Source organism: Pelmatolapia mariae, linkage group LG16_19 (assembly GCF_036321145.2).
Source record: "Pelmatolapia mariae isolate MD_Pm_ZW linkage group LG16_19, Pm_UMD_F_2, whole genome shotgun sequence".
Classification (NCBI taxonomy): domain Eukaryota; kingdom Metazoa; phylum Chordata; class Actinopteri; order Cichliformes; family Cichlidae; genus Pelmatolapia; species Pelmatolapia mariae.
In genome coordinates, this window is record NC_086241.1 from 4,966,781 (window position 1) to 4,994,304 (window position 27,524).

The window sequence follows — 27,524 nt, forward strand, 5'->3', positions numbered from 1 at the left end:
ACCGTCAGGTCCCATTTAGCGAAGACAAATTGATGAACTTCTCCAGTATTTACATCTTTTGTAACTTTTTAAGACTTATTTTTATTTTATTTTAACTTTTACAGGTATTTCTGTTCGGTGTTTCTGGCCGTTGACAAGGTTTCTTTTGGTTTTAAGCTGCAGCATGCGCGTCCGCAAACAGGGAGTGGCAAAATTTAAAGACTTGAATTTGCCGTAACTCCTCGCAAGTTTTAAACGGCGGTAAAGTTCCTGTGTGCGGATCCAATGGCCCACCCGTCGTCGGTAATCACGCAAGTAAGAAGAGAGGAGGAGGAGGAGGGGGAGGAAAATGCCTGTCTTCGTGAGGAAGGTGAGTTTGGGAGAAGTTTTTGGAGCTGCGCATGATAATGTCAGAGGGGTTTGTTTGAGGGCGCCGGTCCTCTGTGAGCGGTTGCAGACATCTGTGATAACGCCTGCTCCTTTAATCAAGTGTCCGTGACCGGTTGTCAAAGGTTTTCACCTAGTTTAATAAGTTTGCATCCGGTGTAGCTTTTTGCGTTAGGTGGGACCCACGGGAGATTATAGCCGTCTCTAAGTAGATAAAGCAGAAAATGTGTGTTTCACCGGGCCGGTAAAGGGGAAATTCACAGACTTCACGGTGTTCCGCAGAATTTTTAGGCGGAATGAGGTTTGAACAGCAGAAATAACGTGTCTCTGAAGAGGGGGCGTGGTCACAGCCCCATTGACAGCTCACTCGTCCTGCTCTGGACCTCCATGCTGAGCTGCCGTCAGTTTATTTTTGTCTCCTCGTTTCAAAATGAACACGTTGTGGTCTCCCAGCTCTTATTTACGTTATTATTGTTATGGAGACTGTGGCGCACGAGCAGTGTTACTCACTTTCTATAAGTGGGACACGGACTAAGCAGCTCTACTAAACAGTATTTATAGGTCACTGTAACAAATGATTTGGCCTATCTCTGGGATAGGTTCACTTACAAACACTTGGAGCTTTACACTCACCATCCGCTTTATTAGGTACACCGGTTCAACTGCTTGTTCCTGCAAATATGTAATCATCCAGTCACATGGCACCAGCTCGGTGCATTAAGACATGTAGACAAGAGATCGAGATGATCTGATAAAGTTCAAACTGAGCATCAGAATCGGGAAGACAGATGATTGAAGTGACTTTGAATGTGGTGTACTTGTTTGTGCTAGACAGGCTGTTTTGAGTATCTCAGAAACTGCAGATGTGCTGGGTTTTTCCCACACAGCCATCTCTGGGGATGACAGAGTCGCCTGAAAAAGAGAACCTGCCCAGTGAGTCAAAGTTCTCTTGGTGATACTGGCGGTCAAAGGCGAATTTTCAGACGGGTTCAGGCTGATAGGAAAGCAAAGGTAACTCAAATAACCATTGGTTACAACCAAGGAATGCAGACATGTCAGATATTGAAGCAGATGTGTTACAGATGCTGAAGAAGACCACACTGGGTGCCCTTCCTGTCAGCTAAGAATAGGAAACTGAGGCTACAGTTCATATTGGTTCACTAACATTGGACAATAGAAGATTCGAAAGATGTTGCTTTGTATCAACCCTTCAAGCAGATGGTGGGGCGATGTCGTGTGGGATATTTTCTTCGCACCCTTCTGAGCATCGTTTAAACATCACAGCCTACCTGAGTGGAGTTGCTGACCATTTCCATCCCTTTATGACCACAGTGTACCCATCTTCTGTTGGCTGCTTTCATCAGGATAACACACCATGTCACACAGCTCAGATGATCTCAAACTGGTTTCTTGACAATGAACTCAATGACAATGTGTTTATTGTATTCATGGCCTCCACACTTACCAGATCTCAATTCAGTAGAGCACCTTTGGAATGTGGTGGAACGGCAGATTGATGCCATGAATGTGCAACAATGGCGTGATGCTATCATGTCAACATGGACCAAAATCTCCAGCACCTTATCGAATCTGTGCCGCGAACGATTAAGGCAGATATGAAGCAAAAGGGAGACCAAGCAGGTACCGACAAAGTGTACCTAATAAAGTGGCTGGTGAGTGCATATTAGTTGCGATAGTACTTCAGAATACAGTGCCGGATTTATGCAGTTCTTTCCTAAAATGTACCATGTCACTTTGCATTTGGTGTATAATTTTTAGTATCCAAAAATACTTTGTTAGATACAGTCCCTTGTACTTACATTTTGAGTTGGGCACGTATTTTCAGGTACTTAAAAACTTGTACTTTAAAGTAAGAAAGATAACATGATAAACATGGGGGATGTACACCATAATTTGTGGCCTGTATTATAGTTTTTGTTTTTTCTAGCTTTGTTGTTTACTTCTGTCTTATTGTTAAGAAAATAATAGAAAAGAAGAAGAGGAAAAAACTGTTTATCTGGTTTAAGTTCGTTATCTATATCACACCATCTCTGAACATGTAGTCAGCGCAAAATTAAAAACGGCTAAATATCAACCACAGATCTCAGTAAGTACCGACTTATTTGCAAGTAGGCCAAATATTGGTCAACTAGGCCAATGTTAGCTGAGGCAGATATTCATCCAATGTGTCAGTCAATTCTTAGAAAATCGTAAGGCTAATAAAATGATTTTATGTATATAATGATGTTGCTGTTATTAGTTATTTCAAACCTAGTTTAGCAATTCTGTAATGCAGTTTCTTGTTTCTTATCTGGTGACGTACAGATGCAAAACGGCGATATCGGCTCTTAAATCCCAGAAATGAACTCAGCGTATGTTATTTGCAAAGTCTCATATGAGCCTCAAAATATATTTATTTTTTCTGTTATTGTTGATTGAGGGTCACATCAGACATCAGCCTTGTGATTGAAAAAGTGCGTTGAATTTTAGTTCTGGTACTAAACCTGTACAGTCATATATAAAGTTACCGTGGTAACTGAACTGAGGGGAACACTATTGCAGGATGAAGTGAGTAACGATTTTTATTTGAACTGAACAGATACAGTCTGAGTCAGATGTCACTGACTCTCTATTGATAGAAAATGTTAAAAGTAAGTTTGTGTGGGATAATTTATTTTATTTTATTTTATTATTTTTTTTTTTTTTAAAGAAACGATTAGCTTATTTTTATATAAAATATAATTTTTCATCATGAAGGAGGCCTATATCCTGGTGCTGGTGCTCTATAGAAGTTTATTTTGTTTTTTCAATTTTTGAGCAAGGTTCTGGTGTAACAGTGTAAAACGGGAACAAAGGTACATAAACAGATCTTAAACTAGAGAACGAAGCTATTTATTGCAAAATAATGGCGATTAGAAAGGCGTTTAAAAAAGAAATGAATAACAGGAAAGGCTGTGTTGTAATTATGATCGGATAAATTAATGCCCAAGATTCTGTGTACAGATGATGGGCAGCTGAGACAGACTTTTGTCTTTAAGGGTTGTTAATATAGTAAAAGGAAAAGGAAAACGTTCTCAACTCACTTAAGATTGTTCAATCCTGCCTAGCAAAGAAGAGGACACTTGTTCATTTGCTGCTGCCCTAACAAACAGATTATTGGTGTCTGTGCTTGTTTACATTGAAGAATTTCTACAAAAGACACTCAATCCAGTTAGCATCCATAGACAGAAATGTCATTGTCTTATCAATTATAAACAAAAAGACTTCCTGAGCATCAGTTCTCTGAATGCAGTTGTGAACAGCGGTCTTAAACCCTGTATTTTATTCCAGTATATGAGTAATCATACCATATCTGGGCAGTTTACAGACCCGTGGTCACATTAAGTTGAATCTTAAAGAGTGTAGCTTGGGTCCTGTGCATACTGATGAATTAGAGACCCTGTTGAGTTGAAGTGATTGGATCTCATTTCTGTTCTTTGCCTTTCTCTCATACCAAGGAGCATAAAGGTGAGGCATTAGCAGTGCTGGTGCCCTTGAAAGAAGAAAAGATTGATAGTTGACCGTGCTGAATTTGTAATATGTTTAGTTCTACTTCCCAGTGATGTGATTTGGTAGGCTGTCCTTGTGCTGTGGCTGAATCTAAATGAGCTAATTAAGTGAAATGAATAAATCTGCTAAATGACCTATCCACAACCAAACAGCATGATGAAGTGACTTCATGTGAAGAAGCAGGATAAATAAAACATGTATATAGGCTATTTTGAACTCTGTGCATCTTAATAACTTGTATTTTTCAAGACAGTCATAAGGTGGCAGTATTGTTCAGCTTTCTGGTCAAGACCACCTCCTGCCTGCTCTCAGATTATTTCCTCCTGGCTAAAAGGTCATGAGTCCAAAACATGGCAGCCATCCAGAAGTGAGAGGCCAGCGAAAAGGGGAAGGGGAAGCTGCTCTTCAGCCATTCTGTAGTTTCTGTAGTCAGTGGTGGTGTTATCAGTCGTTAAGTCCTAAATGTTTTGCACACTTTTCAGCCCTAAATACCTCAAGCTTCTTGATGTTTTATTGTAAGTTTTATGGGCATTTGTTTTTTATCTCTGTCACCTCTGCAGTGCTCTGAAACATGCAGTTTAATAGGCACAAAAACACAGCTAGTGATGTAGTGTTTGACAAGTTTCTTTCCACACTCCAGCTACTTTAACAATTACATTTACACTGTAGTTTTTGCCATTGAACTTGAGAGTTGCTGTAAGGTGAATATTTTCCCTTGCAAAAATGTTTAAACTTTTTTTGACCTGACCCAAGTCCAGCTCGGCCACCATGAACTTGCCATACCATTTGCTCTGGAGGGGTGTGAAGCAACTTGTCAGATTGTAGCGGGATATCAGGTGTCAGAGTGTTGGAAAGTCGGTCATGGGAGGGGGGCCTTCATTCTTTGTGAGCCTCGATGGGAATAGAAGCAGCCGAGCACTGAGGCATGGCTTGCCCGAAAGGGTCCCAGATAAGCCTGCTTTCAACTGAGTAGGCTGCTGATGTGGCGCGAGGTCTTTGCTGCCCCTTGGAAATGCTGTAACCTCATTATCAGCGTCTGAGCCTCTTGGATAGTGAAGTGTGAGGAATGTTGCATTAGAGTTTGCCTACTCAGTTCTGCTGCTACCTAAGAGTAAAGCAAAGAAGGTGCAAGTTTGTAATTGTCTGTCTTTGTATTGTATTGTATAGGAAATCAGGAAGGGGCATGCATGCAGGACACAAACCGGTTTGTTTGGCTATCTTTGTGAGGATATTCACCAGCATCAGTATGTTGTCGATGCAAATATGTGCCAGACCATTATCTAAACCCTAAAACCTACTTCTGCTTTCTTGTACAGATAAGTCCTAAATGTGGTGGCCCTGAGGGGTCAAATGCAGTGCAGTTTAAGAAGACATCAACAAGTAGACAGAAAAAAGCTCAAAGAACATACAAAACACAAATAATAATATTTCACCACTCAAACTGCTTCTAACAAAGATGGTTGGACATGTTTGGTTTTTGCCGATAAGCGACTTGAACCACGTATTGTTTGGATTAGCAGACACACATTCAGTGAGTTCCTCGCCGGTGTCCATCAATCTGTCAATTTTCTTAACTGCCTATTTACTTTTAAGGGAATTATATTGTATTTTGCAGATATAGTCATTTTGGTTTTTTGTTTGTTTGTTTTTGTTCTTTTTAAATACACATTATGAAGTTTGTAGTGCAGTCAAAATCAGTTAAAGGGAGCATGACAGATATTTACTTTGATTACACAAACATTACATAGCAGTAAGTAATAGATGATATGTATTGATTTGTAAATAGCCAATAATAATAACATGATAACTCAATACCCCGAGTTTATTACATTATGTTATTATGCAGTATATTTCTAACTAACTTGGCAGATCTTTCTCTTTCTCTTGAAGATAAAATGGATTTTGGAGGTCAGAAGTCAAATGTGACATTAAATCTTTTTTTTTTAAATATTAAAATATATTACATATTTATATGGTACTTTCTATATGTTGACAGTGCACCACATTTATAAGAATAATAGTTCTTTTTGTCCATTTTTGCCCAGTAAATCACTAAGTTGAACTTGAAGACCCTTGTGGATGTAAGCCAACTTTTAACAGAGTATTAACAATAATAATCCACACCCATACAAATACATGCACTTTATCGGGATTCATTCAGAACTTTAACATATCATGTTTACAGAAAAAATGACACACATGCAGGCAAATGCAATCAAAAAACGTGGTCAGAGGTAATAATATTAGTAGTATTTTGATACATCACTGAAAGCTCTGCATTGCCACTGCACTATATACACAGACATACATGTGCCCTGATTCTCATTTTATTGCTTTGTAGAGGTATTACTGCTGCATTCCCTTTGTATCAATTAAGTTTGTACCCGTGTCACGTTCCCACAGTATTTTTAGCAATGTTAGAGGTGGAAGAGTAGAGATCTTCAAAGCGAGCACGTCTGGGCATTGAATAAGATATTAATATTACTGCTATGGCTCACATTGTTAACATCGTCTGCTAAAATTGACTGTTATTATAATTTAGTTTGCAGGTTAAAGCAGTACAATGCTGAGACTGTATGTCTACTGTAACAGTTTCCTACTTTAACCCCCCTTTTTTAAAAAGTAAACTTGTTTAACCTTAGCTCTGTGGCCTTTTTGTGCAGTCACGATTTTGCCATAATAGTTCCCTTTTAGCAACTGCTGCTCATATGGAGGGCACGCGTATGGTGTCAGATGGTTTCTTTAGTGGTGGTTCCTTTTAATAGTACAGTTTTATTTTTCATCCCCACAGAATATTATCTATCAGAAGAGTTATTCATCTTATATTTATTTTGGACATTAACTCACGCTGACAGGAGCCAGAGCTGTCAGTGCATTCTGGGATTGTGTTTGTGTTGACATTTGCAACACAGAGTTGGGAACCTTTTAGGAGTGACTTTATGGTTCACAGTCCACACTCTCAGTGGTTTCATTTAATTTTTTTATTTAGTTCCTGCACTGAAGTGTTACTGTGCTGCGTAAACAGCTCTTTCCTGCTAATTGTTGTAGGTGACACAACAGCTTTGTGTTTGTGACAGTTTTTTATTTATATACACAATCTCATCATTAACTGAAGTCGGCCTCTGGCGAGCTATTTTAGGCTCACTGATGTGTAATAACAGAGCACTGGACACCATGATGTTTTTCTTTTAACTTTGAGCTTCACCTGCCCAGTTCCTTCACACATGTTTTGAATACAAGCTTTTCATCATTGGACCAAGTCAGGTATGTCCCAGCAAGCATGCCTTGACAATGACTGCTCCCCAGTGGTGTTGACCACTTTCAGCCACAGCTGATGAACATGCCAAACCCATCCAGCATAACACTTGAAAGTAGGTCAGACTTGTTAAGGGATGGAGCTGAAACCGTTCCAAACTGGTCAATAAAGGTTACTGTTTTTCAAAAACAAATGCACAAAACCGATTATTTTAGTAATCAAGTGATTATTGATTTTTAATATCAGGTAAGACATACTTTTGTCTTATTAACCAGCAATAATAAATATTCAAGCAAGAAAACATGGGTCTTTCAGAATTAACTGTTCATTGGTTTCTATTTTAGAAATTGCAATGGTTTAAAGTTTAACTGCATACAACATCTGTCAAAAAAGCCACCTAAACCCTTTGATTGTAATTTTTTTTTTCCCAAGGAAAACATTTTCCTGAATGCAAAAAAAAAAAATAATAATAATAACAATAATCTCAAGTACAGTCGAAGGTTAAAATCAAATAAAATAAGATATAGAATAAGAATTCAAGGCATAAAAAAAATTGTTCCTTTACTCTCTCTTCTTGGAAGGCTTCCTGACAATAGGAGCCACGTTTTAGTGTTGCTGATAACAGACGTTATGATGGTGCAGGCAATATTTAATTATTCAGTGTCCAGCCTAACAATCCTCAGGTCATTGGCTCATGTACATTTTTATTGGCTTGAGAAAAAGACTGTTAATTTTATATTTTTAACTATTAATGCAATTTGATTAATACAGTCTTTCATAATACTTCACTTTTAATCTGAAAAATGTTATGAAGGCTTGAAATTAGCATGGTAGCAGGTATCACATGTGAAATAGGACAGCTGCCGTCAGCCTTCACCTAGCTGTATGATTTAACCAGTCTGCTATCAGACTAAGTTAACAGTTAATCTGCAGATTTTAATACAGCTTGTGGAGGCTGACTGCAGGTTTTTCACTGTGTAAAACAAACGGCAGTGGATGGAGCAGCTATAAGAGTTTTTGTGATTAAGGAATCCTGCTAGCTTTTTCCCAGTAAAGGTTTTAATGGTGATCACAGGAACATCGCTGGTGTTTTGGACGCTATAAACAAGTTTTTCACTCTACGTAGGCTCACAGAGGCTCCGCCTCTTTGCTCTTCAGCGGGAAACAGACTCCGCCTCCCCATTAAAATGTGCCAGCGTCATCATCACTACTGCCGTTCTGTTAACAGTGTTTATGTTTAAAACTGGAGGCTTAATGTGGCCAGACGTTTTATTCATACCCTGCATTGTTGTATTATCTTAATAGTGATTTAAATAACTACTGAAAGAAAAAAAATATATATATCAGCCAAATATATAACCTATTGGGGTTTTTTTTGTTGTTGTTGTTTTTTTTGAAGCATCAGTCTTAACACTTCTGTGTTAGTCAGTCGGTAATATCAGTACATGAATGCTACTTTCACAGTCATCACACATTTACACCCAAAGCATCTTGATAGTTTTGTAGTATCCATTAAGCCAACAGATGTAGTCTGAGCAGCATGCTAATGCCTTAGCTGACAGCTCTGACTGGTCATCAAGGCTCAGCTAGTTTGTCAGTTTTTTCTTTCTTTGTAAACGCTGGCTTTCATCACTCTCACACCAGCTGATGCGATGTTGTCCACCACTTGTATGTGCCAGAAGCTGTTCCTTCTGAGGTATGCGGCATTGGCAAATTCAAAATGACATCTAGTATCCGATAAGTTATGTGTATTGCGTGGTCATATCTTAGATCTACAACTGCATTTTAATGAATTATGTTTATACATTTTCAAGAGTTCAGCAGAGAAAGACTTGGGTTCAAAATTATTATTTTTTCTTCTCACTTTTGTACTTTTTATGTTAAAAAAACATTAATGTAATCAGTTCTAATATTTTGGGTTCACATTAATGATAGCCTTTAATTTATTTTTTCATCTTATATTGTGAATATCAGCTCTTAAAGATGAATACAAAAACAGACCTTTTGCAAGTCTGTTTATTTCTTCTAATAAAGATTAGTACTCAGTATAGGGAAGTCCCTCATGTCAATGAAATTGTATCATATGGAGTTTAACCATGTACTGTGTGTTAAGTTAACTTGGTGCTTCCGTAGATTGCATGAGTGTATAGCACAGACCCATATCCTTACTAATTACTATAAATAAAAGATACTAGGTCCATTTATAGGCAGTCAGCGTACAGTCCAGAAACTCCCAAAAACTCTGTTTTATGAGCACGAAGCTTAGCAGGCTGTGTTGGATTAGAGTGGTTAACCCTAAGCAGGGCTCGCAAAATTTCAAAATCCCTGGTAGCCCTTCGGGCAGGCACTCTTCAGTTTTTGGTAGCCCAAAATAAATTTAAGTAGCCCGAATAAATTAAAAAAAAAAAAAAAAAAAAAAGGACAATTTTTTGATTGATGTTTTGTTTCCTTTACAATATTATACTTTGATGTATAATATTGTAAAGGAAACAAAACATCAATCTAAAAATATTTAAAACACAAATTACAACAACAAATTACAATCATCAACTCAAATATTTGGTTCTAATTGAACAGAAATTTCTATGAACTTGCAAGAAATGTGTAGAACATGAATCAGTCTGTGTCAGATCCTGAATTTGAAATTTCCACTGAAATCACGGGTAAGAGGCAAGTGGAACCAAGATCTAGGACATTTGCTTTTTGAAGTTTGCAAAGACTGCTAAATTTTGAAGATGGTAGTTCACTCTTTGCAACATAGTACGCTGTTCTAAACAGCTTTTTCAGGACTTCTTGTTATGCTTGGTTTATTTTTAGTATGTTTTTTGTAATTGGTGTTTGTTCTGGGAAAGATACTGCAGACTGAGCAATAATGCATTTCTTGCATTTCTCATGGGTTCTGATGGGGTCTTTCTTAAAATGACTGGTCCCAGTAACAAAGGCGCTTGTCAACTCAGAAATCGAGGGAAACTCACAACACACCTGGCAGAACATTATGTTATTTAGCTCGTCATATTCCAGCCACATAAATTCTTTTGTCCATGAAACCAAAAAAGCTGCGCTTTCCTTTTGCCTCATAGTCTGATTTGTCTTAACTTTTCCATTTTGTGGAAGGCTTTTCTTTAGCTGCCCCTTCTTCACCCTGACCTGTCTTGTTTGGCTCTGCAGAACTAAAATACCTGCGTAAATCCATCTGCTTTTACACACATACTTACATAACGATCAGCAATCAACCTCTATCGCATGTTTAAGCTTGCTGCAGGAGATTTCACTTGTCATGTTTGATAGTAAGCTAACGATTGATAAGACGATGCCAGAGGAATTGGTGCGCAATTAATCTGTGACTTACCAATCAGTGCTGCTGCTCTCTATACACAGTTCGCGCGATCGCAAAGTGAAAGTGAAAGCAAAAAACAAGCGCAAATTCAAACGCGATTTCAATGTGTCACATATTGACAGTGGCTCATCGATGCCGATGACATAATTACTCAGCTACATTTGCGAAAGAATGCAAAAGCATTGACATATCGTCCTTCCTATGATAGCCCGACAGGCAGGGCTGAAATGGATTTTGGTAGCCGGACTGGAAAAATCGCTAGCCCCGGGACATCGGGCTAGCGATTTTGCGAGCCCTGCTAAGTCTTCTGTGATTTAAACAGATAAGTTGTTTAAAACCAAAATATCATCCCTTGTTATCTAGCACAAGATAAATAAGGACTAAATCATGAGGTTGTAACATCTGGTGCCACACAGGCCCACAAAACCCAGAAAGTTTTAGCAAATGAGCTCTTGCTATTCATTTGTTTAGTCTTTTAAAAGCATTGCTATTATCATAGGTTTTCATTATTATCTGTTTTAGGGGAGAAAACAAATGTATCCTAAAACAACTATTTGCAGTAAATTAAAACTACGTTTTGCTCTGAAGTTGGACATTTTAACATGGCAGTCCATTGCGTCTAATTCACTTCTGGAGCAAGCCTCATGAGGGACGTTCTAGGAACTGCACATCTGGACTCAGCATAAACCACATTTATTATTCATTTCTAAAATTAGTTTGGATTGTAAAATCATCCATGAAAGTTCAGTTTGATACATTTATCAGCCAGGTTAATTAACAACTAGCTAATAATGCCTGTGTACAAGACAGTTCTTGGTATTCAACATAACAAATCAGACACTGGAGCTCCGACTGGACCCAGATGTCTTCACCGGACTATTTTGGGGATAAAATGTAGTGACAGCACGGCTGGAGCAATGCACAGATTGGATAAGTCGAATGAGCGGAGGCGCCAATGCTGACACCATGGCATTAATTAAGTCCAGAATGCATTAATCACAGTACTACACATTACATTTACTTACATAGTTATACAGAGAGTTTGCAGTAAAACTGATCTAGTACAACTGATCTAGTGCTATCACATGAGTACAGTATGAATACTGTTTTCTCTCTGTCTCCCTATGATCCAGGTTCTGTTGCTGTTTCCAGCTCAAAGAAGTCTTACAGCAGAGGTTTTCTTCGCCGTCTTTTCAGTTGTCTGTGTAACAAAGACGCCAAACCACCTCCAGTAAAAATCAACGCCCCTCTCTCGCTAGAAGAAAATGGGACAAAAGTAAGTGCATCTTTTAGCCCCCTCCCTTGCTCTTCCCTGAGATATCAACTTTCTCTCACCCTCCCCCTTGATCATCTTTGAACAGCATGTGGGCAGCATGATTGGCAGCTGTTTGATGCTCGAAACACATGTTTTCTTGGCTTCCATATTGGTTTCTTGGCTTTCATGTTTACAAGAGCATCTCTCCTGGGCTTGGTGAAAAAGTACTCCATGTTCAGACATCAATCATGGACTTGTAGGAAAGCCGGAAATGGCGTAAATGTTGCAGAAATGCATGCCTGATCTGGCATTGCTGCTTTGCAATGCTTTCTCGAAAGATGCCATTGATCAACACATGTTAGCGTGGCTGTTTTTACCCTTTTAGTGGAGGGGAATTCTGGTAGATAGTACAGTATGAGTTGTTCTTCTTCTTATTATTATTATTATCATCATTATTATTATGTATGAAGGTAGGGTAAGTATAAAGAACCACACTAATATAATATTAGATTATAAATTCATAAACAGAAACTTGTGTGAACACATGTGATGACAAAATATAATAATGACTGGAATGTGAGGGCTTGATCTTATGCTTTATACAGTTTTTTCTTCTTGTCTTTTTGGACAACTGACAATACTAATTATGGTTAAACTTAGTGTATCCTTTGAAAACATCACTTTTGGCTGCTACGGTCTCGAGATCAAGTGGCCAAGACGTTCTCAAGTGTCAGTTTCATATTTATGCCTTAGTTCAGCCTTTTATTGAGATTTGATATTCCACAAGTTATTTGTCACGTCTTTCCAAGTCCCCAAAATAAATTTCTTGGTCTCTGGCAAAGGGAGGGTCGAGTCAAGTGCTCAGTCTCAGTTTTGGTTGTGACAACCTGTCATGTCATCAGGCATGCTGCTCCTGTTGCTGTTACTCTCTCATGCAGACTGCTACTCCCCCCACCAGCTCTGTGACTTTTCACTCTGAATGGACTTTACAGTTGGATGCCAGTCATTTGGGAGTTGGTCTCTACAGATACAAATGCATGGAGTAAAAGCTTTGGACAAAGTCTGATAAATACTTTCGTGATGTATTTGGAAAACTCTGAGCAAAACAAAGGCACTAGAGAAGGGGAACCATCCACTGAAGCCATGTTTGCTGAGCAGTGCCAGGTCCCCAAATTAACAGAAGCTGCAGATCTCACTGGCCCATCAAAGGGAAGTGCTGAACTAGGAGTAAAGGTCCTCCTTCAGGAATATACTGAGCAGGCTGTCAGCGAAGAAATGGACCCATCTATTCCTTGTTTGGAACAATGCAACCTGAACTCGGATGAGCTTGAATCCTGCACATACTTTAATGGACTCGCTGACAGCTTTGAGCAATATTCAGAGAGCAATGGATTTTTTGACTCCGACCAGATCCTCGATAAGTGCGAGACTTCAGAGTTAAGCCAACCATGTGATGAATGTACTCAACACTGTGAGTGTTTTAAGTCCTCTGAACACTGTGGTAATCGTAGCTCAGCTTCTGAATGTAGTGCTTGCTGTGAACAGTGCGCAGAACACCCCCAATTATTTCAGAAATGTAAGCCCTCCGATCAGCAGTTGGAGATTTCTGACCTTGACGCTGATGAATTGGAAGTGAACTGTGGCAGTTTGGGCCTTTGTGAAAGGTGCGATTTCAACCTTGAATGCACAGACCACCCCGAGGCTCTACAACAATATGAGCTATCACAACAGCAGAGTGACGGCTTTGACTCCGAGCCAGACACATCAACAGAGAACTTTCAGCAATGTGAAACCGTGGACTCGCTCAGCTGTAATCCTGAAGTCTGCGAGTACGACGAAATATCAGATGAAACTGAATTTACAAATGATGAAGATGATGAAGAAGCAGAGGAAGACTATTATTATTATGATGATGGTGATGATGATGGCGATTTTGAAGAGGATTTGAGCTATAAAGCCAAACAAAATGAAACAGAGTTCAGTGATGAAGAATCTCACAGTTCCTCAGAAGACACACCTGTACAAGTTTGCTTTGATGACACTGAAAACGTTGCCTTTGCAACTGATCTCTGGGAGATGCACGAGTACACCAAAGAAGACTTTCAGCAAGCTCTTACGACAGAGGTGCCCACGGAATCTGGTGAGCCGTGTGGAAGTGATGACTACGAAGTAAGCCAAGCTCAGCAGTATTCCACTTCAGAACAGTATAAATCAGAGTCCAGCGGTGAAGAAGATGGTTCCTCAGATTGCTCCTCTGTGGAAACCAAATCCTTTAAGACTTGTCCTGAGGGCAGTATTCCATCTGATCCCTTCTCCGATTCATCTGAGGAGTCTGACAAAGGACCTCAGGAAGATTCCAGCGACGAGCAGACAGAGTGGGAATCTTTTGAAGATGATGAAGTACAGCAAAGTGATGAGAATAAATCGAAAACTGTTGATGTCACTGTTGAGGATTACTTTGATTTGTTTGACAAAGTGGACTATTACGGACACATATTTACACAAAAGCAGCACTACATCTCCTGCTTCGATGGTGGAGATATCCATGACCACCTGTATCTGGAAGAAGAGGCAAAGAAACATAAAGCCAAAACTTTATATCAGTTTGAAGATATTAACAGGGAAGCTAATGTAAAAGACACAGACACTTGTTCTGATGATGCATCTGAAGATACTTATGAGGAAGTGGATGTGGACCAGAGTGATGGGTCTTGTGACTTAGAGACTCAATCTGAGGATTGGCTCATCGCAAAATCAGAATCAAGTTTTGAAGAGGATGAGGAAAGCAAAACGGAGAACGGTGTCGTTTATGCAGAAAATGATGAGGCAGCCGAGGATGATAAAGCCCCTATTGATGAAGAAGCGTGTGCCTCTGATGAGCACGTTTCTGAAGAAGCTGAAGTTCGCCCATCCACTGGTCCCGAGGAGAGCATGTTTGCACCATTAGCCAAGGAAATTTCTGTTGAAGGTGATGCTTATGAAGATATTTTGTGCAGTACTCACTATTGTGAACCCAAACCTTCTGCAACTGATGAGACTGCGAGCATCACTGATTACACAGAGGATGACAAAGCCAAACCTGAGCCTGAAGACGATGTATTTATTACATGTTCAGAAAAGGAACCGTACTGGTCACTTATAGATAATGATGAAAATAGACAGCTTTGTGAGCCAAGTGTTGAGGAATACTATGTTTATCAGATTAAAAGCATTCAGTCATCTTTTAAACAAGCCCTGAATGGATTTATTTTAGAAAGAAACTCACATGATCAAATAACTAATGATGAGAATGCTTCTAGGAGTCAGAGTCAAGATGCGCTAATATCTCTGAAAGAGCTGGCGGCCACTGGGGTGTGCCCAGAGGAGTGCATGTCAGACACATTTGGAATTAATGAAGTTATTGACATGAACAGCTCAGCTGTTGAAGAGGAGTGTGTGTTAAATGAGATTTCAAAAGAAACTGGACCCCCTGTAGGAATTATTCACAGTGTTCAGGAAAGGGACATGGTGGTTAAGAAGACTGAAGACAATGATTCTGAACAAAGCAGAGAGTCAGACGAGGATCAGAGTGACGATGAGTCCTATGAGACTTGTGAATGTGATTACTGCATCACACCAACTGAGGAGGTATAAGATAAGATGAGAAATACTTAATTTATCCCAAAATTGAGAAATTTGTTTTGTAAAATTATATTAAACAGAACAAACATATAAAAAATATTATCTTTAAAGTAAAACTAATTGGAAATAAATTTGAAATATAGTAAAGCAGAAATGGGTATAAGTTTGAAAATTTTTAAGTATCATGTATAACAAAGTTATAGCCCGACCAAAGTATCAGCAGGGATTAAACATCAGGCAGATACAATGTAAGTAAAGAAGATACGAGAGGAACACCTTAAACCATGTTATGAGTGTTAATGTTGTATATTTTGCATACCAAAGGGTACTTTGTAACTTCCCTGCTGGCAGCACGTGATTGGAAGACCATAAACAACCAGATGAGCTACAACAAGTCGGGCAGAGCAATGGTTTACTCTCTGCTTGACTTGTTGTGACAATGAAATAAGATAAAATTAATTTTTTTAAACAGAATTGTCATATTATCTTGGTAAGGAGTTGTAAATAAGTAACAGATGTTCATTTTTTTGGTTGTTTTTACAAAAAAGAACACAGAAAATATCAGTCAATATATAAGACTCTCTCTCTCTCTCTATACACACATACATATATATTATAGCATTGGTCTTTACAAAGGAAGCTTAACACAGGCAAGCTTCCTTACACTAGCTGACTCAATAAAATCTAAAAACCCCTGTGGAGGTAACGGTTATCATAACAGTGGTTAACAAATTTCTCTGTTTAGCTGGGCTTCAGGCTGTGTGTGCACTCATGTACAAAGGGGGTATTTAACACGTCATATGAATACTTCTGTGCAAAATGATTCCTCCTACTCCAGATGTTATCTGATGAGATCTTTAAAGAACACAAAAAATATAATCTTCAAATACAACATAATCACAAATAAAATAAGAGGTTAATGCTGAAGATAATCAGTATTGTAATTCAGTAGCCCTATTCAGTATTTGTAAAAAGTGTTAAAATAAAATAAACCTTAATCATTTTAATGCTTAGTGCTGCTCAGTGCTGCTGTCCAGTTTTAAGGTATTGAACGACTGAACAGGAATTCTTGGTTTGAGTTCTGTGCTGTAGTAGCTCCAATTCCATTTGCTTAAAAGAAACTTGGCAGCAGAAACGAGTAAAACAACATTTATACATTTTCTGCATCACCAAATAAATTCCTGTGATTGAAGAGTAGGTGTGTAACAGAAGTGACCATTAAAAACATAAAATAAAGAAAAGAGAAATAGATCAGGTTTAAATATGTGATAAAATATTACTTTAATTTGATTTATTTGCCTTTTTATCCTCTAAATAATTAAATAAACAGTGAATTTTTGACATTGTTAACTAATAAATTTGCATTTTCAAACTGATAAGTCTTGCTGCGAATGTGGTCAACATGAAAATGTTAGCTACCTTAAAAAGAAAAAATTTAAAAAAAGACATACAAAGCCCTTTTATCATGTTAACTCAAAGGTTTGTGGGAGAAAATAGGGCCATAAATACAAAATGAAGATTGTACAAATATATTAAATAATTAATCAATCAAAAAATTTAACAAGAAATTAAATAAGGAGGAGAACCTATATGTTAAATTAAAATAATAGTAATTTATTTTCTTTGCACGTTATTGAATGCATGTTTTTATCATTGCAGTATTTTTGGTGCATAATATTACCTTCTTTTGATATCTTAATCTTATCTTAATTAATATTTTTATTTTATTTTTTTCTTTTGATTGTTCTGATGCCACCCGTGGCAGTGAACACACAGAACTGAGACTTGGCATATTGTGTGGTATCTGTGTCAAATTTCAGCTCTGCCATTAGGCTCACGTGGCAGCTCACTGATGGACAACACATCCATCAGTGTTACCAACAACCTGTTTGGTCATACCAACTTGTTTTTAGAAGCCGAATCACATTAACGAACTCTAATCACTGACCGCACGTTGACGGATGAGACACACTATAGCGATATCTACATGTTCCGTCAGCACAGTAGCAGCTGTACCATCCCAGGTTCCCCGTAACCTCTTACTGAAACAACACAACACTGTTAAAGCGCTTAAGTGACTAGAAACACAAGCACACACTCATAATAAACCGAATGACTTTCCCAGCATATTGAAATGGTGAGACCGTATTTCTTGCGTATGTTGTATTTGAAACTTCACTTCAAAAATGTTTTTGCCTTACACAGCTTAGGTCTAAACTGTGTGCTCTTCTTCAGCTGCCAGGAGAACCACTGCTCCCACAGATGGAATCAAATGATGAAGGAAAAATCTGTGTGGTCATTGATTTGGATGAAACACTAGTGCATAGTTCATTTAAGGTAAGCTAGCAGGTGATTGTTATCTCATAATTTCGTATACTGTATACTCCATGCTTCAGTGGGAAAATAATCAACCACTGGCAAACGTTTTCATATCTATACTAATCAAAGATATTCAGAAACTATAAAGAAATTTAACAAAACAAAAAAAAACAGGATTCTTGTCCACACAGCTACTTTAAAGCCATTGTTTATAGGATATGTATTTTTAATGGTCACTGTTAATGTGGAGATGCTGTTAAAGTAAAAAGTTAATACAGTCCATAAAACAACAACAACACAAATGTCATCAACATGTCAACTTGAGAGTTTACGCTGTTGGATTTGTAACTTGAGACACATGATTGCTGACTCTTTCTAATGTGTGTGTGTGTGTGTGTGTGTATGTATGTATGTATGTGAATGCTGCTATCTGTGTCTGTAGAAATTGCTTAAATCATAGATTCATTTTTATCTGCTGATGGTTTGAATGCTAACATCCTATTCATGTGCCTCCACTGTTCAGGGAAAATTTTAAATGGATATAGGCTTATATAGAGAGAGAGTCAAAATGCATATACACTAGAGTATACAATATAAAATACAGCCCTTTAAAGATATATTGGAATTTTTTCTTTTTGTAATTACTCCTTGTACTCAGTGTGTGTGTGTGTGTGTGTGTGTGTGTGTGTGTGTGTGTGTGTGTATATGTGTATACATATATATATATATATATGTATATGTGTGTGTAGATAGATAGATAATAATATATATATATATATATATATATATATATATATATATATATATATATATATATATATATATATATATATATATATATATATATATATATATATATATATATATATATAAATAATGAGTAAAAGGAGTAATTGAAAAAAAATTATGCTTCTATTTGGATTACAATGATTCTGTAGACCTTCTTACATTCTTGGCCTTGGTTCACATGGACTCTCTTGCTCTTATTTCTATTAGGCTTCGATATTAAAGCAATTAGTCTACCTGCCAAAAAAAACATACAAAGGAGGCACATGATTGGTACAAATTTAGGAGAATGGATTGTGAAAAATATAAAATACGGATCCAGCCTTCAACATAAAACCCCAAGATCTTAGGAAATGAATATTAAAAGTAAATCTGTCTTCTATAAAACAGCTACATAAAATTCATATTTACATAAAATATTTTTAGAAACTGTGTTACTGCATTCATGAGTGTTTATATACTGTATTGCGTGTTTTTAATGAAGTATCATGCAGCTTCCTTTCGGTCTGTTTGATACCTTGTATGGTAGCATTCAGTGAACAAAGTAATCAATGCCAGAAGTCGAGGCTCCTGTATCACGACAAATTATGTAATGAATGCCGCGTGCTGTTTAGTCCTTCTGCGGTCACAGCCTGTCCTGAAAGATGTCACCGGATATTAGTGTCGGCTAAACGGGTCAGACCTCCTCTGAGCTCCAAGTTTAACACAACGCGGAGTGTAAAAGTCGCTGTTACTTTGACACATGAACTGCTTTAAGAGTTCTTTATATTTGAAGGGAAGAGTGGGGGGATTTCTGACAAAAAGCTGCTAAAATTAATGTCATAATGAAATGAAATTAGCTTTGGGTGCACAGTGTTTGATCTGGAAGAAATCTCAGTGACCTGTGGTTTAGAAAATCTTACCATTAAATGGTGAAACAGTTACATCAAACATGAAAGAAAATAATAATAATGTATAAAAGAAATGTATGGCTGTTTAGTCAAATGCATAAGAATTTGTATGCAAAGTATTACTACACAGTTCAAGCCACAAAAGAACATAATAGTGCAAATTAAATCAATGTAGTATAGAGGTAGATATAAAGTATCACAAGTTAATGCATTACAGTATAATCACCCTAAATGTTTACCACTGAAGGTGAGAAAAAAGCCAGTCTTGTCTATACTGGGGTGGTGAAATGCTTGGAAGTTGTTGAAATGTTCTTGTTAGCTCACACAGCCTGCTCGCTGTAAACTGATGGTGAGCAGATCTAAAAGAGGATGGAGTTCAAGCTGCTGCTATTGCTGGTGGAATTTGCTTGAGAATAACGACAATGTTTTATTAACTTTGTCTGCCATTAGAATACATAATCAAAATCATTTGCACTATTTGCTGCTGCAGGAAATAGAAAAATCCCGTGCACGTGAATGCATACTAACAGCTTCTGGATATACTCAATCTGTCTTACTTGCATTACCTCATAGTATACCAATTTAGGCCATGGTGTTATACCTTATATGGAATACACTTGCAATGATGCTGATATCTGAGAAGCAGCCTTCTCACTTTCTGTAGTGCCTATGTTTCAGTAATCGATGGGAAAAGAATCCATTTATTCAGTGTTTGTGCTGCTCACAGGCAGCTGGCACGACATTTTTTGCTCAATTTGTTGCCGTCATTCTTTTCTCTGTTTTAAAGAGTTCTTTGGAGATTATAAGTTAACGTTTTTTTTCTTTTGTTTCAAACAGCCAGTGAACAATGCAGATTTTATCATTCCAGTGGAAATTGATGGAACAGTTCACCAGGTAGGAACTTTATCTGCTTAAGTTACTATTTGCTGCTATAGTAAATTTGACATCACAGGGGACCCTAAAGCTCTGAGAATTTTTTTTTCCATGCACTCACCATCACAGTTGTAAACATCAAACACAGACGTTTATCCTTGCTTCAGTTTGCACGCGAAGCAGTGTACACGCAGCCTGACAGAGCTGTAGCCCTCTCTGTTGATGGCTCCAAGCAGCAGGTGCCTATTTCAGTGGCCTGACGAAATGAAGGAAGCTTGGCAGGCTTCTCAGAAAACACGGCCATTAATCTCAGTATGCTGAGCATATTATGTACGGGGCTCACTGGGATGGCATTACCTTTCCCCTACCGGCTTTAAATGGCAACTGCAGTCTGTTGTGCTTGGCCAGAAGAAAGAAGAGCTTTCAGAAGGCCTGGGTCTGTTTCAAGTAATCCAGGATAGGCTTGTTAAAGTGGGGAAAGCCTATTCGGGATGACTTGGTTCAGAAACAAGGCCACCAGCATCTCAGTGGAGGTAGATATAGAGTTCTATTAAGGTGCTTCTGCTATGTTTTATTGCATATATTATTTCTTCTTTATGTAATGCCAATAATGGCATATGTAGTTGTAGACATGATCACTTTTCATTAAGGGATATTTTTGCTAAAAAGAGAACTGACATGTTTAGTGGCTGTTTTTATATTAACTTCAGTTTATTTACAGCAGTTGTTTCAAGAACCTTTATGTTGTAAGGAAAGCAAGTAGATCTGATACACTAGATCTGAACTACAGTGTTTATTTACATTTGTTGTCCTTTGAGCGTTTTTATGGTCAGAATCTGTCTCTAAGAGCAGCACCAATTCTGGATTTATTTATTTTTCTCCTGCACTCAGGTGTACGTGTTAAAGAGACCCCACGTCGATGAATTCCTAAAGAGGATGGGAGAAATGTTTGAGTGTGTTCTGTTCACCGCAAGCTTGTCAAAGGTATGTCCTCATCCTTTATGAGCATTACACTTAGATTACTGGAGGAAGAGATTCATTTTGTGAGTGATCACAAAATGTTTTCAGTTTGCTGAAATATATATTTTTAACAGTTGGTTTTGTAAATTTATATTTTTGTAAGTTTGGTTTCAGACTGTTATAATAACCTTGTAGTTATGTCATGGACTTGCATTAAACCACTTGGAGGATAAAGTTACAAGATGGCAAATCCGGTTTTGTTTTGGTATTGCTTCTATAGTATGCAGACCCTGTGTCAGACCTGTTGGATAAATGGGGGGCCTTCCGGAGCCGTCTTTTCCGGGAAGCTTGCGTCTTCCACAAAGGAAACTACGTAAAAGACCTGAGCCGTTTAGGAAGAGACCTCAACAAGGTTATCATCTTGGACAACTCCCCAGCCTCCTACATCTTCCACCCCGAAAATGCAGTATGTCATTTAGATTACTTTGTGCAACACACTCAAACACTGTTATTCACAGAAAAGTCTTATATTTCCATCTGAGTTTTCAGGGCGGTGGGGGGTAGTGGACTGTCTAAAAGAATTTCTAATCCCACCATCTGCTACTTTTGTCCGCACCTCCAGGTTCCTGTAGCATCCTGGTTTAATGACATGTCAGACACTGAGCTCCTCGATCTTATCCCGTTCTTTGAGAGACTAAGCAAGGTGGACGACATCTATGACATTCTCAAACATCAGAGTACTTCACAGAGTTAACAGAGGCGGGATAATAGGATGAAGATGAGCACCAGCGGCTGTCATCCGGGGGCCACGGAGGCCGGTGGGCAGAAGGCTCCACAGTGCTTCCCAATACAAGGACCACACTGCAATAAAGGGCTGTCATTTAATCTAAGATTGTCACAGCAGTACTGCTTACAAAGTGACAGCAGCCTTCCAGCTGGGTTGAGTGCTGCTGTACAGGCAGTTGACCTGAACGTTGTGACAGATCTGTTTTTCTTTTTTGTGATGTCCAAGATGGTTCATATGTGATTAAATAACTTCTGGAGATATCTTTTGCAGTGCAGCTAGCGTGTTGTTGTTGTTGTTGTTGTTGTCGTTTTGTGACAGCACTGACCTTTGTAAGTTTGCTGTAAAGCTAGATTGTGCGAGCAGTTGTTCAGCGTCATTTTACAAATTCACCACTATCAGTCATTTTAATGTCAGTGAAGCAAAAGCATTTGAAGTTTTCACACAGCAAATAACACACCACTGAAGACTGTATATTAGCTCCTGCTGAGCTAATATATATACAAAAAAACGTTCATCTTGTATTGCTTATTTTGATGTTTTCTTAATATTGTATATTTTACTGTATGTCTCTGAAAAGCTTTGAATAGAATATACCATTTAATGTAGCACTTGCTTTTACATGTAAAAGACGTTTTTCTTTCTTCATCTTTTTTTTTTTTTTTTTTGCAATAGAAAAAAAATATCCATTAGTCTGCTGTTAGTGAATATACACTGCTCAAGAAAATTAAGGGAATACTCATCACAGTCCGTCTGGTAAGGAAGCAGAAACCAATGAATCCATTGCACCTACTTAAATCAAAGCTACGACAGCTACACTGGAGAGATGACAACAAGACAACCGACAAAAAGTGAGCATTTTTCTTTAGTTTTGCTTTTTGTTACTGTTCTTGTCATTACTGGTAGCATGAGAGCAGCTCATTCAGGTTGCACAGGTAGTCCAGCTTCTCCAGGATGCTCCAGCATCCGTAGATGCTAATACAAGAATCTTTGCTGTGTCTGCCAACACAGTCTCAAGAGTGTAGAGGCCATATCAAGAGATGGTTCTTTACACAAGGAGAGCTGGATTATGCTGATTATGCGACTTAGCAAAAGGGCCGGTATCGTCTTCTTCTGCAAGAAGGAACAGGAGGAGCATTGCCAAAATGGCCTCTAAACATGGGAGGTCCACCACTGGCACCACATTCTCTTCACAGATGACAGCAGTTGACACTGAGCACGTCTGTAAGATGTGATAGAGTCTGATACTGTGGTGAGCATTAGCCAGGATGGCTGGTGTGGCAGTGGTTTAGTGATGATCTAGGGAGGCGTTTCCATGGAGGGTCACACAGATCTCCATGTGTTCTTGAACCGTACCTTGATCATTGTTAAGGATAAAGTTCTCAGAGCCACTCTCAGATGTTATGTAGGTGCAGTGAAAGACAATGGCTGGCCGCATGTAGTTTGTGCGTAATTCCAGAATGACAAAGACACTGAAGCCATGGAGTGGATCTTACATTCATCAGAAGATGACTCCAGCTGAGAAATTGTCGTACATCTGATGCTGTGACCTGTCGCCACAGACTCTTCAGGAACTCATAGATGACGTGATCCAAATCTAGGAAGAGATCATCCAGCATACTGTACACCATGTCACCAGGAGCATAAGTTGGATCGCCTGTGATCTCCATTTTAAGGAGTAACATCCTCAGTCTGTCGGGCAGGTGGGCACTGGAGAGCATAGACACCTAATTTGTAAACACAATAACTCAAAAATTCTTCTTCGTTCGTTAGGAAGTCACCTAGGATTTTCAGATTGATACCATGGATGCATCTGCTAGGAGGCTGAGGGGTAGCACCAATATTTTTATTAACTAACTTTATTTAAAGGTCTCATAGTGCTGATGATTCTGGTTTCACGTGACTCACCTGATTTTAAAATAACATTTTATTTATCAAATGCAAAGTAAGTGTTCCCCTAATTTCTTTGAGCAGTGTAGTTTTTATTCCGTTACTAAATCCTAGCATTAGTGGGATATGTGAAAATCATTTTAGAAGATGACTGTATATAACAGATGGGTGCAGCTTTGGGGTCTAAACGTGAAGCAGAAATTCCTCAAACCTGCATTTTTTATTTCTCTCTCGAAGCATGGGACTTTACAAACCAATGGGTGATGTCATGAGAGCTACATCCATCTTTTATATACAGTTTATGGTTATGCAGTTCCAGGCATGAACACCAGGTTCTTTTATTTTTGCAATTTCAACCTGTAAGGCTTGTAAGGCTTCTAAAGCTTAGTCAGGCTTTGTTGTACTGTATATGCAGATGGGTGGCAAAGGAAAAACCAGTGTCAGGTTTCTCAGTAAGAACGACTTCAGCGTTGATTTAATTAGTTCCTTCAACTCTAGTGGATAGGATAACACTCTGCCAAATGATATTACCTCATCTGGTGTTTTGTTGTTGCTAATGGAGAGAGTTGTCAAACATGCCAGCCCCAAATCTCCCTTAGTTATTCACTTGGGTCGAGATGTTATGACTGCAAAGTCCAAAGTATGATTTATATATGTTCAGTATGGAAGAAACCAACAGTTTAAAAATGTGTTATTCAGAGGATCACTTTTATAGAATAATAACTTTGAAATGATTTTTTTTCCCCTTTTAATGGAGTAAGGTGCCTAAACTCTGCCAGAGGTACAACAGCCACAGCAGGAGTCAAGGGTTCAGGTTTTTCCTTTAATTTGTCACCCACTGTTTAGCTCTGGAGTAGCATTAAGAAGCAGATTTACACCACACTGACTGAAGGTCACACACGTGTACAACAGCAAAAGTGGGTGAGGCTATTTTTTTGTTTATTTGTTTTTTTGTAAATACGTTTATCAGGATTTTATTGTGATCTAGTTTTAATGTTTTTCTGAGTTATCACTTGTGTTAGCCATCAGTAATGTAATATTTGATGCAGTCTTGGATAAGTTTGATTTGACTTTGCCTACTGTCAGTAAACTTGAATGTGGCGTGTACGACCTTATCGATCTGTATATTCAGTTTGATTTGAGGGGAATTTGCCACATGTGCTCAAATCCCGATTTTGTATTTGTGTGTGTGGATTTCAGAGTGATTGCATTAGTTTATCTCTATTAGTTTTACTTTAAACAAAAGAAAAACCATAATCTGTCTTGAAGTATTCATTTATCTTTTGGAACATATGCAACAAGATGACTCTACTCAAGTAAAGAAGCTGGTTTAAATGAGCGCGTTCCTTCAACTGCAGCTAATAACAGTCAACGCTGGGGGAAAAAAAGACGAGATACTTTCACCTTCCATCAATAAAGCATGTTTTATTGAAACAGTCATATTTCACTACAGTACTTGACTTCACATTCCTCACACTCAACACAACATATAAGATCAAGTCGAAAGGAAAAAATGGAATATGGAACAGTTTTGATATGAAAACGGCAATCGTTCTCCACTCGACAAACATAATACCCACACGATAAAACCATTTGATAAATCAAGCATGCCCTGATCATCAGTCAAGGTGATCAAATGTTTTTCTTTCTTTCATTTTGGCCCAGTATATTTACATTACAAGCCGTTTGCTGCAAGACAGAAAGCTCTTTATTCAAAGTTTCCATGAAAACCTTTAAAAAAAAAAAAAAAAATTCTTTACAATGAACCAATGATGGAAACATTTATTGCGCTGACACAAAAACCAACGCTGGTCATACCCATAAACTGTATATAAAAGATGGCGTTCAATGGACTTTCAGGTATGAAGAAGTATTTTTAATGGTTTATCCCGCGGTGGCTACTCTGATTGCAGAAATAGTTATGGATCTATAAAAGTCTTAAGTGTCCTCAGAAGTCCTCAAATTCCTTCCTATGTGACTCAACATTTTCCTGATTGGCTGAATCATCTGCTTGATTTAGAGCATATTAGATACAGTACTAAATTATAGTTGTTATGGCTAGAATATAAGATAAAACACAGTATTCTCATTGACTAATGACTTCTCACTTTTCAGACCAGTTCCAGAGGCGGGAAACGACTAAATGCAATTACTGTTACTGTACTTCAGTCAAATTTTCAGGTATTTGTGCTTTGAGTATTTATTTTTCTGATGACTTTTTACGTTTAATGTATTTTCTACTCCTTCCATTTTCAAAACAGGCTCGTTATTTAGGTGTGGGGAGTCATTATTTCCTACTTATTTCCTACTGCATGCTTTAAAACATTAAGCCAGTTTACATAACAAGTAAATTGGAGTATCCATCACCAATGCTTATTGTGCAAAAAGAGATAGAAGAAGGCAAAATAAGCATAAACCCACAGTCACGGGTTAATGTGGACATTCATGGTGCAGATGTTCATAAGTGCTGAAGAGTAACGGGCATAAGGAGAGTAATGTTTGGTTTTGTTAAGTGGCAGGTAATTTAAAAAGCAGCATTTCTAACAGCCCAACAAATATCAGCAAAAGCACAAACTTTGGACTTCAACGTGTCTGCTGGCTAAAGCTACACCTGCTGCGGATAACTTCACCCAGAGATGGTTTCATGGATATGTCCATCATGTATATCATGGATACATCGTGTACCATCTCATACATGATGTTTTCCTGAATTATCTTTTTGTGAAATGTCCTGTACAAGACATTAAAGTATAGTAACTTTGTGTATTTCAAAGTTTAGCGAGGGCCATGCTGGTTAGTAAAAAGACTGTGGTGAAGTTGAAAGTAACAGACTATGTTGGACCAGTGCAGCTGCATGGTCAGTGTAACAGAGTAACAGGCAGGAATTTAAGCTGATGATTCACTCACTGAATTCCACTTTTATTCTGTGTACAGGTTGTAAATCAGCGTTGATAGCTTGTGTAACATCTACTTATATCTTGTTGATTTCACCTTTTAATCTTCAAAGCGCAGCAGCAGCACACCTCAGCTGATCACAGTCTGTACCGTGCACTACTCCAACCAATCCAAGGGTTCCTCCACCTGCCAAATCCCACTTTAACCAATGACTGTTAAGGTGTGGAAGTATTTTATTATTTTTTAATTCCCTTTGTTTTCCTTTGTTTAGGCTCTACAAGCAGATTTTCAAATTGGGTACATGCTCTTATTTCATTAATATTATTTTATTATATTATTAATGGAGTTCTGTTAGCTTTACAAAAAATAGCTAGCAGAAATGTCACCTGAGAAGCTACTTTTTGCTTTCATATTTGGGTACATTTCAGAGCCTGTAATGTTTTCACTTTTACTTAAGTAAAGAAGCTGAATCAGTAGTTGAACTTTCATGAGGGAATTTTTAACACAAGTATCTGTACTTCTGCTTAAGTGATGAATGTGTGTACTTTTGCCACCTCTGCCAGTGGGTTACATCATGTTGGGTAAGTCCATCTTTTATATGCAGTCTGTTCTCATACTTCATTCTGGTGTTTCTGTTTTCTAAACCAAAAGTAAAAGTCGCTGCCACAACATCCACACAAAAACATGCTGTAATAAAATAAGGGGAGCCTAAAATTAATGCATAATGTTAGGTTCCTAATGGA

General features: G+C 38.1%; 1 protein-coding gene across 1 annotated transcript; it reads left to right on the forward strand.

The window, feature by feature from the left end:
* Positions 1 to 25,315, forward strand: LOC134645996 (carboxy-terminal domain RNA polymerase II polypeptide A small phosphatase 1-like). Its single transcript, XM_063499648.1, has 7 exons — positions 1 to 349; positions 11,642 to 11,784; positions 17,620 to 17,721; positions 20,217 to 20,273; positions 21,144 to 21,236; positions 21,493 to 21,678; positions 21,835 to 25,315. Exons 1-7 carry the CDS (start codon positions 265 to 267, stop codon positions 21,964 to 21,966), a joined length of 798 nt encoding a protein of 265 aa, XP_063355718.1. The 5' UTR covers positions 1 to 264; the 3' UTR covers positions 21,967 to 25,315.
* Positions 25,316 to 27,524: the final 2,209 nt, after the last annotated feature.